We start from the raw sequence: 12,018 nt of genomic DNA, 5'->3' as shown, positions 1-12,018 counted from the left end.
CCCCCTCCACGCCTCGTCCTCCCACACACTGCCGCTGAAGTCAGCAGCTTCCAACTGCCCACCCCCATACCCCCCAGGCGACCACAGATTTTGTATCCACGCGGCAAGCGAAAAGCCGCGCCTCCTCTCGCCTGCCCCACTCGCTGGCAACCCAGGGTTAGCAAATGATTGTGTTTATTGACGAGTTCATACATCAGTACAAACGGACATGTTAAAAACAGCCTCTGCCCTGTGAGACCTGGGGAGGAGGGAAGCGCCATGGCCTGGACAAAGTATAAAAGTTATAAATAAGGGGCTTTCAAAACTGGGTCAGGGCAGATCTGAACGGGGTCGGCAGTCGCCGGTGGCTTCAGACATGCAGAAGGGGACGGGCGCCGGCCACGAGACCCCCCCTCCGCCACGCCACGCTGGGCTGGGGGTAGGGGAAGGGCGGCCACCTTCTCACAAACCTTGGCAGCAGTGTAGCTCCTTCCTCGTGAAGGACAGACTGGCTAAGGATGGCCAAGAACCCAGCCCAGAGGGCCAGGCCTGAACCCCATTTTCGGTGGACTGCGGCTGGTGTGCGGATTAGGGGTACGGTGGGAGTGGATTTCTAACTCTGACAAGGGCAGCTGCAGCCCTCCCAGACTCCACTCTCAGCTGTGAGAGTTCTTGGGCCAGGATTTCTTTGCACGTTGGCCAAGCAGGTGGTGGTAGTAGAAAAGAGTGAGGGTGAAATAGGTTTCACCTGTTCAGGCCACTGATGCAAACAGAGCTGCGCACCCCTCAGAATCTAATTTCTTGCTATGCCTCCGCCTATAGAGCCAGCGGAGCCCATGGGGAAATGGACTTTTGTGGCCTGGAGCTGTGGTGCCCTGACTTACCTGAGGCAGAGGAAGCAGTAGGGCCTAGAGACACATGTTCTTCACCTCAACTCTTCAACAAGTGCTTCACTACCTGGTCCTACTCTACTTGCCCACTGTGCCCTAGCTCCTTCCCCTCACCCCTAAAACTGCCCTTCTAATTCTAATCTATCCCCTGACCTCTGCCACTTACCTGTCCCACCTACCACCTTTCCAGTGTGTCTCTTAGCCCCTGCTGCAGTCCCATGCACCTCCCTCTCTTCAACCTCCAGTACCTAGTACCCCTGGGTGCCCAGCACTGCCTTTGAGGAGGCTCCTTCTACCCAAACCAGATACTCTGGGCCATCTCACATCAGCTAGGCTGTAGACACTAGGAATCCAGATTTCAGGCTTAGTGTGTTCCCTTTTCACGTTCTTTGATAAGAGCCAAGTTGGTGAAGCTAGGGCGGGACGTGAGAGGTAAACCAGGTACACATCAGCCAGGCAAGTGCTCTAGCAATGAACACTCAACTTGTGGGTGTGTGTGTGTGTGTCGGTGTGTGTGTGTGTGTTTAGATTTCACCTGTGGCCAAGGTCCTTAGAAGGTGGGCCAGCGCCCTGTAAACTATGAGGGAAGTTCCAACACAGGCTTCTGACTGAGCATCACTCAGGATGCAGGGAGAAGGTGGCCTCGGCTCCAGGAGCCTACTGGGGACCAGGGCTGGAGGACAGGGAAGGCCAAGGGGCTGAGGGAAGGAGGCCAGGGCTTCATGTTTGCCCAGCAGAGGGCTTTACTGTCCTGCAGCAATGTCCCACAGCTGGCTCCACAGTTCCGGCCAGGAGAGAGGGGGCACAGGAAGAGACAATGCTAGGGCCCTCTTGGAGGGGGCACGGGAGTGGAATGTGGCAGCTCGGGCCTTGATATCAACTCAAGCCTCCTGATGGCTGGGAGTGCTCCAGAGGGCCAGAGGGCTCTGCCTTTCTGAACTGCCAGCAAGTGGGGAAAACAACCCCTGCTCTGGCAGCCAGGGGAGTGCAGCTGGTAAGGGGAGGGGGGGAAGTGGAGGTAGAGGTGAGCCTCCGTTGTTGGCTAAAGGGCATGGATACCAGATCACCTCTCACCTCTACCCCACTGAATACCCTGTGTGTGCTCCACCCCAGGGAGCTGATCCCTGCAGTAATTTCAAATGGCTTCTAAGAAGAGAGGGCCAGCCTTTCCCGATTTCCCCCAGATGGGGCAGGCTGCCCTCCTACTCCTCACAGCACCAAGATGACAAAGGCCCAAGACCTACTCCTGCGTGAGCCACTGGAGGGGCTGTGGAGGCAGGAGTTCCAAGAAAGTGAGGCAACAGTCAGGGAAATAAATTAATAAATACAGGGACCCCGTGAGGAACAGCTGGGAAAGCTGCTTCCCCTCTGAGCACTGATCCCTGCTATCCACTCCAAGCAACCCCACAGGTTTTGGTGAGTGGAGGAGGGGCTGCAGTTTGGAATCGGGGGAGCATTCACTTGGGACAGGCTTCTGGAACTCAGAGTCTGCGTTCCATGCGCCGCTCCACGGCTCGAAGCAGCAGCTCTGAGTATTGCTCCAGCAGGGCCTGTGTCTGCTCGGCGCCCGCAGCCCCAGGGCTCCCGCCTGGGCTGGACAACACAGCCCCGGCCAGGGCCTCTAGCTCCTGCCGCACGGAGGAGAAGGTGTTTCTGAGGAGCTGGGTGATGCGACTTTGTTCTGCTGAGGGTGTCTTGCAGCTGGCCACCTGCAACAGGACCCCAGAAGTGAGGTGGAGGAACAGTGGAGGGGACTGTCAATGGATGTAGAAAAGGGAGGGGCCCTGCCGGCGTCCAGCCTGCCCCAAAGAAGGGACTGCATGCCCTGCTAGGTGTGGCTGGGAGTTCCACACTCCAAGACCAGCAAGTATGACCAGAGGCTAGGGGACAGAGGCAGACCCTGGGGGTGATTGTCAGATCTGGCACCATCTACATCTTGTTAGCAACTCCTCTTTCAAATCTTGGCCCCTGCTGGACTGTCCCCTATGTTTAGGGTGGCCAAGTCAGTTTTGAATATGGAAGGGGATACTATTAATAATTATACTTGGACAACAGGCATAAGCTGCATGGTCCTAAGCAAACTAGGACATGTGGGCTCTCTACACCCCACCCTCCTGTCTGAGGATGTCTCCAGCTGTTAGCCAGAAATGACCGATACATGCTCAGTTCATGAGGCCTGGCCTGGCTTCTAACCCACTCACCTACTCAGAATGTTCTTAATTGCTCCACCCACCCATCGGTGGAAGAGCCTTATCATTATGTTCCGGATACTCAGCTAGCACTCCTGACCTGCTCTGTCTTCCCGCCGCGGGGGGGTACCCAACACGTACCAAGTGATAGAGCTGCACGGCCTGGCGCACACTGCCCTGGAGCTCTGCCACAAGCTGTTCGCACTGCTCCAGGCTCACGGCTGGTTCTGGGAGGGACAGACAGCTCAGTAAGGCCCAGCAAAGCTGCCCCTTCAGGCCTCCCCACCCAGGGGTCACTCAGAGGAAGAGAGGCCTACCCCCACCCCACCCAGCATCGCACGCCCTCAGTCCCTTCCTCTTGCCTCCTTCCTTCCCGACACCCTCCCAACACCACCCAGGAAACAAGGTCCAGAGGAAAGGGCCAGCTCCAGCCCCAGTCCCAGGGGCCGGAAGGCACTGAAGGGGCAAGTGGGTCATAGGGAGATCATGAAGGTCGGCAGGAGTGTCTCACCATCAGGGGTGTGACTTAATGGACCAAAACAGGAGCAGACAGGACGAAGTACGCCAGAGGCTGGACGCACAGAAATGGGATAGAGCCAGAGACTGGCCAACAGACACGGGAGAGAAAGGACGGGGCAGGAGATGAGAGCTGGGAACTGCGCCCACCTGAGTCCCGGCTCCGGGCTGCCCCCGGCCTGGTGCGTTCCACAGGGCTGGGAGTCTTCTCAGGGGCTGGGGACTGCAGGTTCTCAGGGCCTCGGAGGAGGCTGCTGACCGGCAGCTGCTGGGCACGGGGACTGTTGGGCCCAGGCTGAGCCTGGCCCTCGGTCCTAGGCTTGGGAGTGGCACCCTCCCCCAAGCAGGCCCGCCTCTCAGATGTACTGTGAGCCTTTGCTAGGCCCGCTGAGGGGCCAGGCTGTTCTGCCTCACCAGGGGCCCGGCCCTTGGTAGCAGGTGAGAATGTGGCCAGGGTAGGACGATCAGGCAGTGGCTTTGGGATATCCAGGACCAGGTGAGCCCGGCTGGGCAGGGCCAGCTTGCTGAGTGGCGAGACTCGGATGGGGGCAGGAGCTTGAGGTTCGGCAGCCAGGCCCAGGTTCTCCCCAACAGAGATGCTGCGGGCTATCTTGGCCATGGAACTGGTGGTGGGGTTCTGGTAGGAGTGGGGCTGAGACAGACGGCTGTCAGCTTGGGGCAGGGAGCACAGGCGCCCCTGGGCCTCCATCTCCTGTAAGAGCAACGGGCCTGGTGGAGGGGCCTCATCTGCAGGGGAGACAGAGACATACACAGGTCAGGCGGTGAGGAAGGCGTCCCGGGTGCTAAGGCTCAGCTCTCTAGGAGCTGCTGTGCCCTGCACATACCCACTAAGGGGCTCCCACCGGCAAGCACAGTGACACATCAGGGCCACGTGAGGCCACCTTCCTCTAGCACGCCCATGGGCTCCACACTCCCCACCCCTAGAGCTGAGCCCCCCAGGCTCCTCACCCTGTGGCACCAGACTCTGCACCGACTGGGCTTTCTGGAGTCCACCTGAGGCGCTGGCTGTGGCCACTCTCTTGGGGGCCCAGCTACTGTCCGGGTTGAGACGGCGTCGTGGCAACAGCACAGGGGCTGCCTGCTGGGGGCCAGGGTTCCCAAGGGAAGGCCCCGCCTCCGGGGGTGCTCCTGGAGGATTGGCACCATTGCCTCTCAGCTGCTCGCCAGAAGCCTGCGGCACCAGGGCTGGCCTCGATGTCATTGCCAGGCTTGAGGAAGATGGGGATGGTTCCCTAGGGAGGAAATGTGGAAGAAGCCCCAGAGGAGGCTCAGGGCTCCTCCCTCCCAAGACGGGGAGAAGCTCGCACAGCACTAGAGAGGCACTAGGAGAGAAGAGCGGGCACAAAGCCAGCCAGGACAGCTGTCCCAAAACTTGGGGAGTGCACAATGCCGCTGGGCATGGAAGACAGAGCCTTGGAGAGAAGAGGGCTGCAGGCTGCCCCAGGCGCAGGGCTGACCCTACTGGGAGCACTGCGAGGTTAGGAGAGCGGGAGCTCCTTGTAGGAAAGTGAGCTGCTGTGGACAGTACCTGAGTGCGGGGCTCTGCACTTGCAACAGGAATCGTGAGGAGATGCTCCGAGACTCTGTCCGCTCTGGTACCCGGACTGGGCCCCCTGCCAGGGTGACAGAAATCAGGGACTGAAGCAAGCTCTTGCCCAGACTCTGCCTCCCCTAGAAGGCAGCCCCCGGGCATGGCCTGCCCTTGGACCCTCCCTCTCAGCGGGGCAAGGAGGAAAGAAGGGTAGATTGCGGTGACCAATGTGACCACACCTGGAGCAGCCCCATTGGCCAGAGTCTCAAAGTGCTGTTTTAGAAACTGCTCCTGGTCCGGGGTATGGGGGCTGCCTTCCTGCACCCCGTAGGGGCCAGTGCCTCCCTCCTCTTCCTCCTCTTCCTCATCACCCTCGACTGGCTCTTCAAGGTCTGAGGAAATGCCATCCACACTCAGGGGCTCCGTGCTCTCGGAGTCTGGATGTGGGGGAGGGGGAGAGAAGCATCACGCTGCACCCCTCTGTCACCAGAGCCTCCACTCCCACCTCAGTCCACTGAGCCGCGTGGTCCCGGCCCTCCCTCAGGGCTGCAGCCTCACCTTCATTGGGATGCTCAGGGCTGGAAAGGCGACTGCTGCTGAAGTCCACGGAGCAGGCACTGTCAGGGCTGTGCTTCTCTGAGCCCCTGCTGCCGGCGTACACTCTTCCCAGGGTCCCTCGGGCTGGTGCCTGCACCTGGAACTCACTGCCAGAAAGGCCAAGAGGGGAAAGAGGAGGCAGTGAGCAATGGTAAGCAGCAGCCCCACTGGACTCCTGCCTTCCTTCTGCCCGACCCGTGAGCAGGACTGGGGATGAGGCAGTGGTGGGCAAGCCCTGAGTGCCTGGGGCCAGCCCCCCACCCAAATACAGAACCCTCGGAGGGAAGGGAAGACAAGGCGGGTGGTGCATGGCCCCAGAAGTCTGCAGGACCCTTGCCTGGTATCCAGGGTGGGGCTGTCACTCGGCTCTGGGTAGACAATACCGTCTTCGATGGGTGCAGGCTCCAGTTCTTGGGCAAAGACCCCTTCATCTTGGGACAACAATCGGATAATGTGGGGGCAGGAACAGGGTTGGGAAGCCTGAGGCCGGGGGCGCTTTTCATTCTGGAAACACACAAAGGGAAACACACATTCTGGAAACATCACTGGGGTTGCTGACGTGAGTGAGGGTCTGGGAGAGGAGGTGGAGGGGGGCAAGGATCCAGTGGGCACCAATTCTGGGGGAAGCTCCGACTCTGAGGACAGACACCAAAAAGCCAGGCTGGGTTCCAACTAGTGTTCTTGAGCTTCTGGAAGAACTACATTAGCACTCTGGGCTGCCAACCTCCAGCCACCACTTCATATCATGAGCCCTCCAAGGAACCCAGCCCAGGACAAAGGCTACCCTTTGCTTCTGCACCCCAAGCACCATACCGCACAGCCTAGCCAGCCCCACCTGACTTTGCAGCTCAGGTTACCCATGTCCCACAGAGGCAGAGCAAGCAGAGCTGGACCAATGCTCAGGCCCCAGCTGTTGGCACAAGGCTGGCTAAAGCTGCTTGGAGATCTCTAGTTCGCTGGGAGAAAGCGGGCTCACCTGGCTAGCATGTGAGGTCTCAGGGGTCTGCTGACCATGCTTCCCAGGACCTGAAGCGCTCACAGCCAGAGAGTCCTGGCTAGGGCCCCGAGGACTTGGGGCCAGCGTCTCCAGCTGCCGCAGGTCCAGCATGGAGCGGACACTCAGCTCCACGCCTGGCTGAGCCCAGCGCCCCCTTCTTCTGGGTCCTTGGTTGGCTGCAGGAGCTGGATCCAGGAATTCCTCTGTCTCCTGTGCCTGGTGTGGGGAGGGGGTGGGAGAGAAGTAACAGTAACAATCACACAACAGTCTTAGCAAACACTCTCACGTCACCTACTGTGTGCCAGGCACTTTACACGTATTAGTTCATTTAATCCTCACAACCACCTTATGAAGGAGGTACTACCATTCGCCTCACATGTACAGATGGGAAAACTGAAGCACAGAGGCCTTAAGTAACTTGTCCAAGTCCCACAGACAGTCTGCCTGCAGGTTACAGCTCAGGTAGTCTGGCTCCAGAGTTCAGGCTCTCAGCTTCACTCTGTGTCCTGTCCTAGAGGACCTTCTGGTCTTCGTCTTCACTGGTGTCATGGACACCTCAGAGCTGGCAGTCTCTAAAAGGCCCCCACTCTGAGGACAGCCCAAGTCCATTCACAGCACCAAGGACAAACCAGTGGCCCCGGCTTGAGACACATGGCCTGGTCAGAAGGCACCAGACACCACACCACCATCATCCCATGAAACTGCTGCTGACAATGAAAGGTGCTGGAGCTTGAAACCCTGACGTGGGACAAGGGAAGGCTGGGCAGCCTCTGCAAGCCTTCATCCTCCTCCCAGCCACCCTGAAGTTGCCGCTCAGCTACCGGTCCTCTTAAGGCCTTTTCCCTCTAACTCTTCCGGAAGTTCTGAGCTTAGCTCTTCACCTGGGTCTTTAGAACTACAGTTTCTCCAGATTTCAGTTCTTTGGCCCTTTGACTTTCTTGAAATTTCCTTGTAACCATTCAGCTTAGACCCCTTTTCTACTCCCCACCTCAACATGTTCTTTGTTTACTCCCAGGCCCCCAGGAGGCTGAACAAGCGGAGTATTTCCCCTAGTGGTGACTAATCCTTGCAGGCCGCAGGGAGGAAATACCTGGACTTCGTCACCCCTCACCTGGAACCAGCCCAGGGGCTCGAGCTCCCCTTCCTTGGACACAAGGGGTGCAGACGTGGGCAGACCCCATGCCCAAATGCCTCCCCAGGTGCAGAGAGCCCTGCTTTCACCGTCCTTCACTTCTTGTAACCTTGGAAGGACATTTTAACGACGGTGACTCACCCGACTCATCTCCCAGTGGGACAGGCTTCGGGGCAGGGCCGTGCTGGGCACCGAGGCTAGACAGAGACCGGCAGTCAGAGAGGGTTTCGCGCCCACCCACCGTGCAGCGCTGGTCCCACAGCAGCCCACACCCTGCGAGGCTACGACAATGCTCCAGTTCCCTCAGCTCACACTGCTCTCACCCCCGCAGCCCCCGAAAGGGCGCATCTAGCCACTGCACCAACTGGTGCGTGTCTGGCCCACATCAGACTTCCACAGACCTGGCTCTTTCTTGGTACCCTTGGCAAGGATGGGCAGAGCTGGAAGTTCTTCTTCTTCAGTGCCCTCGTCTTCTCCCTCCTTGTCACTGTCTGATGAGAGAGCTAGTCCAGGAGATAGCATCGATGGGGCCTCGTGCCTGAGTCCAAGACAATGAAGGTCAGGGGGAGGGGAGACTCAATAGGGGAAGAGGCCAACGTCTTGGGTCTTCGTGTGAGGAACAAGTGTTGGGAGATACAGAGTTTCTGAATGGCAGGTCCAGAGCAAGGAGGAGGAGCCGTGCCATCACAGCGAGCAGTCTGGATGCCCACCCACCGCTTGTCCATACCCCACACTCTGTTCTCACCGGTTGGGTCCAGCAGCCCTTTGGGGAGAGGATGGTCCTTGCTGCTTGCCCCCGCGCTGATGCTGGCGCAGCTCGGCCAGACGCTGCCTCATGCTGATGGTCATCTCAGAGCTCAGGCGCCACACAAATATGCAGCTGGGGTAGAGCCACAGAGTTGGGTGAGGGAGGAGTAGGTAGGTCTCTGTGGGTGGCAACACCTCTAGCACCCCTTTCTCCACAGGCTGGCAAGGAGACCAGAGCCACCCTCCAGTGCCAGGTCAGGCCCAGCCAAGAAATATCCCTGTTCAGCCCTACTTCCCAAGACATCACTGAGTTGAAGAGAGGGGAGGGACAGGGTGTGTTTGTGGCACAGAGGAAGAATCTGTGTCTCAGGGAAGCTGGCTTCTGCTCACCTGTCCCCTGACACGGAGATGAGATGTTTGCAGTCGTTACTAAATTTCATGCCAGTGACAATCTCTGTGAAGAACAAAGAGTATGGCCTATGAGCCCCACTGAAGTCCCAGCCAAGTGTCTGTCCCAACACACAGGGGGTTAGCTGGAGGGGAGGGACAGACAGCTCTGCTGGGACGCAGGAAACTAAAGGGAGAAAGAGGGAAGTTCCAGGGGGAGAGTATCAGGGCTACACTCACCTGAGTGGCCAAACATGGTAGCCACACACTCGCCTGAGGAGAAGTCAAAAATGGAAAGGTTCTTGTCGGAACAGCTGGTAGCAATGTAGATCCCTGAGGGGTCTGTCTGCACCTGAGGAGTGGGACACACAGCTGGACGAGGAGAGGGAGCACCAGTGCCTCTCTGCCCAGCGCCCCGTTCTCCCGTTCTCCAGCCCAACGCCCATCCTGCTGGGCCCTTACCTTAATCAGAGTGCCATCCTCACCCTGCGACCCTTTATACAGCTTCTTCTGCTTCCCGCTGCTGATGTTAAAGATCCTGTGAAGAAACACACTCATTCATGAGGAGGAGGTCACGGTCACTTGGGTGGCGGCAAAGCCAGCATTCACCCGCAGCTCTGTTCTCTCTGGAAGCCACTCCCCAACACCAAAGGGGTTACCACCTCTTGGGTGAGGCAAAGTGCTCATTCTGTAGGCTCAAGGGGGGGCACAAAGTCCTGGACAAAAAGATAGACACAGGGCTGAGCTGCCTAGAGCTGACCCCCTGGGGCATGAAGGAATGTGGTCAGATGGTCTGAGAAAGGGATGCCCACCGAATATTTCGATCCTGGCAGCCGATGGCTGTGTACTTCCAGCTGGGCTCCACATCCATGTCGTAGAGGGTCGTCTTCCGTACCACGTGGTGTGTCCGTGTAAACTGTACTCCATCTCCAGACTGCGGGGGTGGAGCATGAGGGCAGACCCCATGCCCAAATGCCTCACCAGACCCAGAGAGCCTTGCTTTTGCCGCCCTTTACCTCTCGCAACCTCAGGTAGGGGAAGCGTAGCGACCCCACGCCCCACCCACAAACCCAATGCCCCATTCAGGGACACCCAGTAACCTCACCTTCTGTGCAGTGCGGAAGTAGATGCTCTTGTCTGCTCCACAGCTTATCATGCGGACTTGCCCATCGCTGGCTATGGAGGAAGGGGGCCTAGCTGTTCCCACTCCTCTCACCACAAGCAGGCCAGCCTTCCCTCCGCTTCCCTCCACATGTTCCCTCTATGGAGCTACTCTACAAGGCTGAGACAACCAATTAAATCAGGATGCTTCCCTCCAAACCTAGGCCTTCCTTTCTCCCCATTCTCAGCTGACCTGGTTGCTCAGGGTCCCCTGGACTAAGAGTCTATATTCCACCTGTCTTCCCATCCAGCCCCGGGCCGGCCAGCTGCTGTCCCACATGCCACTGTGACGGGCATACCCTTCCCATGGAGGCAGGACGCAGGTGGCAGTGGGGGGGCAGGGGAGATGTCGGTCGTAGGTGGCAGAATGTATCTCAGTTGCCCTGCCCCTACCTGCAAACTTGACAGCTGTGATGGAGGATGAGTGCTCGTCCAGCGTCTGCTGTAGGCTGTACTCCCGTCCAGCGTCCAACACGTGGATCAGCCGGTCCCGGCTCGCTGACGCGAGGAGCTTCAGACCTGGGGTTGGAAGAACTCCATCAGCCCACGAGTGCCCAGAGCAAGCCCCTATCTGGGTCCAGCAAAAAGGAACTGAGCCCCATATCCCTAAGCCAAGAGAACCACAGAGAAGGGACAGAGCTGCCCTCCTCTAAACCTGCAATGACACCAAATGAGTCAAAGGATTTTCAGTCCCACATCCAACAGCCAGGACAGATGTTAAGTGGCACTAGCAGGATTGGAGGAGCCCTGTGCCATTCTGGGCTGGGTACCAGGCATCCTCTTTACCTGTGTCCGGCTTAGAGTACTCCAGGCATAGAATTTCTGAGTCATGGGCCTCCACCTTCAGCATCTCATTTAGGGACTGTAGTTCGTGCACCCTGCAAAGATGAGGAGAGGAGGGAGGGGGTCACTGCCAGGCTGCAGGAGGAGAGACTCACTCTGCTTCCTCTGCTACATCCTCTCCCCTGATCTTTTTGAAAGCTTATTTTTATTTTTGAACTTTCAGGTTAGAGAAAAGTTGCAATGAGTACAGAGAGTTTCCATATTTCCCTTACCCAGCTTTCCCTAATGTTAACGCCTTACATAACAACAGTCCAGTTGCCAGAACCAGGAAATTTACGTTGGTACAACACTATGAACTAAAGGCTTTATTTGAATTTCACCAGTTTTGCCACATCCTTTTTCTGGATCCAGGATCCTACCCAGAGCCCAAACTGCATTGAGTTGTTACTTCTCTTCAGTCTCCTGTCTGTAACAGTTCTTCAGTCTTTGCTTACCTTTCATAACCCTGATACTTTGGAAGAGTACTGATGCTCTGTCATACGTACCTCAATTTGAGTTGGTCTGTTGTTTTCTCATGACAGGACTGAGTTTTCTGCATTTTTGGCAAGAATACCACAGAAAAAATGCTATGTCCTTCTTAGTGCACCACTATGGGCTTTGTGATGTTGATATGAGGATGTTAAGCCTGATTACTTGATTAGGATGGTTTCTGCTGGGCTTCTTCACTATAATTATCCTTCCCTTGTATACGAATATCTTTTCCCCAATCTTTTAGAGCCAAACTTTTCAAAAGCTCTATCCCTGGGGACTAACTCCCCCAGCCCAGACCATAAGAGGCAGGCAGTACCCATTCCAGACCTGGCATTACCTGAGTGTGCCCACACGGTCCCCTGAAGCGAGATGCTGTCCGTTGGGGCTGATACACACAGAGCGAATGCCCACTCGGGGATCCATCAGGGACCCATCAGCTTTGTCTCCCCCGGGCAGCTCAGTGTCCAGCAGGGCCTGAGTGTTCCCATCCACATAGATGATCTTAATGAGGTCCTAGTGGAGCAGGTCAGGAGAAGTAGATAAGGCAGGCCTGACCC

The 12,018-nt window shown here is 57.4% G+C and overlaps 1 protein-coding gene across 3 annotated transcripts in view; it reads right to left on the bottom strand.

Annotated features, from left to right (window-relative positions):
* Window positions 1-157: 157 nt before the first annotated feature.
* MAPKBP1 (mitogen-activated protein kinase binding protein 1) overlaps window positions 158-12,018 on the bottom strand; it is a 55,549-nt gene continuing 43,688 nt past the window's right edge. For all 3 annotated transcript variants that reach the window (XM_082449429.1, XM_082449431.1, XM_082449430.1), the window contains 20 exons: window positions 11,799-11,974; window positions 10,934-11,025; window positions 10,541-10,666; window positions 10,092-10,162; window positions 9,799-9,920; window positions 9,449-9,524; window positions 9,227-9,338; window positions 8,990-9,053; window positions 8,598-8,732; window positions 8,254-8,390; window positions 7,994-8,049; window positions 6,700-6,936; window positions 6,061-6,227; window positions 5,685-5,830; window positions 5,366-5,563; window positions 5,124-5,208; window positions 4,544-4,827; window positions 3,725-4,321; window positions 3,200-3,285; window positions 158-2,578 (listed from right to left, as the gene is read on the bottom strand). In XM_082449429.1, the coding sequence (XP_082305555.1) occupies window positions 2,351-2,578; window positions 3,200-3,285; window positions 3,725-4,321; window positions 4,544-4,827; window positions 5,124-5,208; window positions 5,366-5,563; window positions 5,685-5,830; window positions 6,061-6,227; window positions 6,700-6,936; window positions 7,994-8,049; window positions 8,254-8,390; window positions 8,598-8,732; window positions 8,990-9,053; window positions 9,227-9,338; window positions 9,449-9,524; window positions 9,799-9,920; window positions 10,092-10,162; window positions 10,541-10,666; window positions 10,934-11,025; window positions 11,799-11,974 (3,195 nt within the window). In that variant the 3' untranslated portion in view covers window positions 158-2,350. The remainder of the gene's footprint in view (window positions 2,579-3,199; window positions 3,286-3,724; window positions 4,322-4,543; window positions 4,828-5,123; window positions 5,209-5,365; window positions 5,564-5,684; window positions 5,831-6,060; window positions 6,228-6,699; window positions 6,937-7,993; window positions 8,050-8,253; window positions 8,391-8,597; window positions 8,733-8,989; window positions 9,054-9,226; window positions 9,339-9,448; window positions 9,525-9,798; window positions 9,921-10,091; window positions 10,163-10,540; window positions 10,667-10,933; window positions 11,026-11,798; window positions 11,975-12,018) is intronic.

Source organism: Balaenoptera physalus, assembly GCF_965194825.1.
Source record: "Balaenoptera physalus genome assembly, chromosome: 2".
Classification (NCBI taxonomy): Eukaryota; Metazoa; Chordata; class Mammalia; order Artiodactyla; family Balaenopteridae; genus Balaenoptera; species Balaenoptera physalus.
The sequence above is the reverse complement of the archived record's forward strand: the minus strand, read 5'-3'. Positions and strand labels throughout refer to the sequence as shown.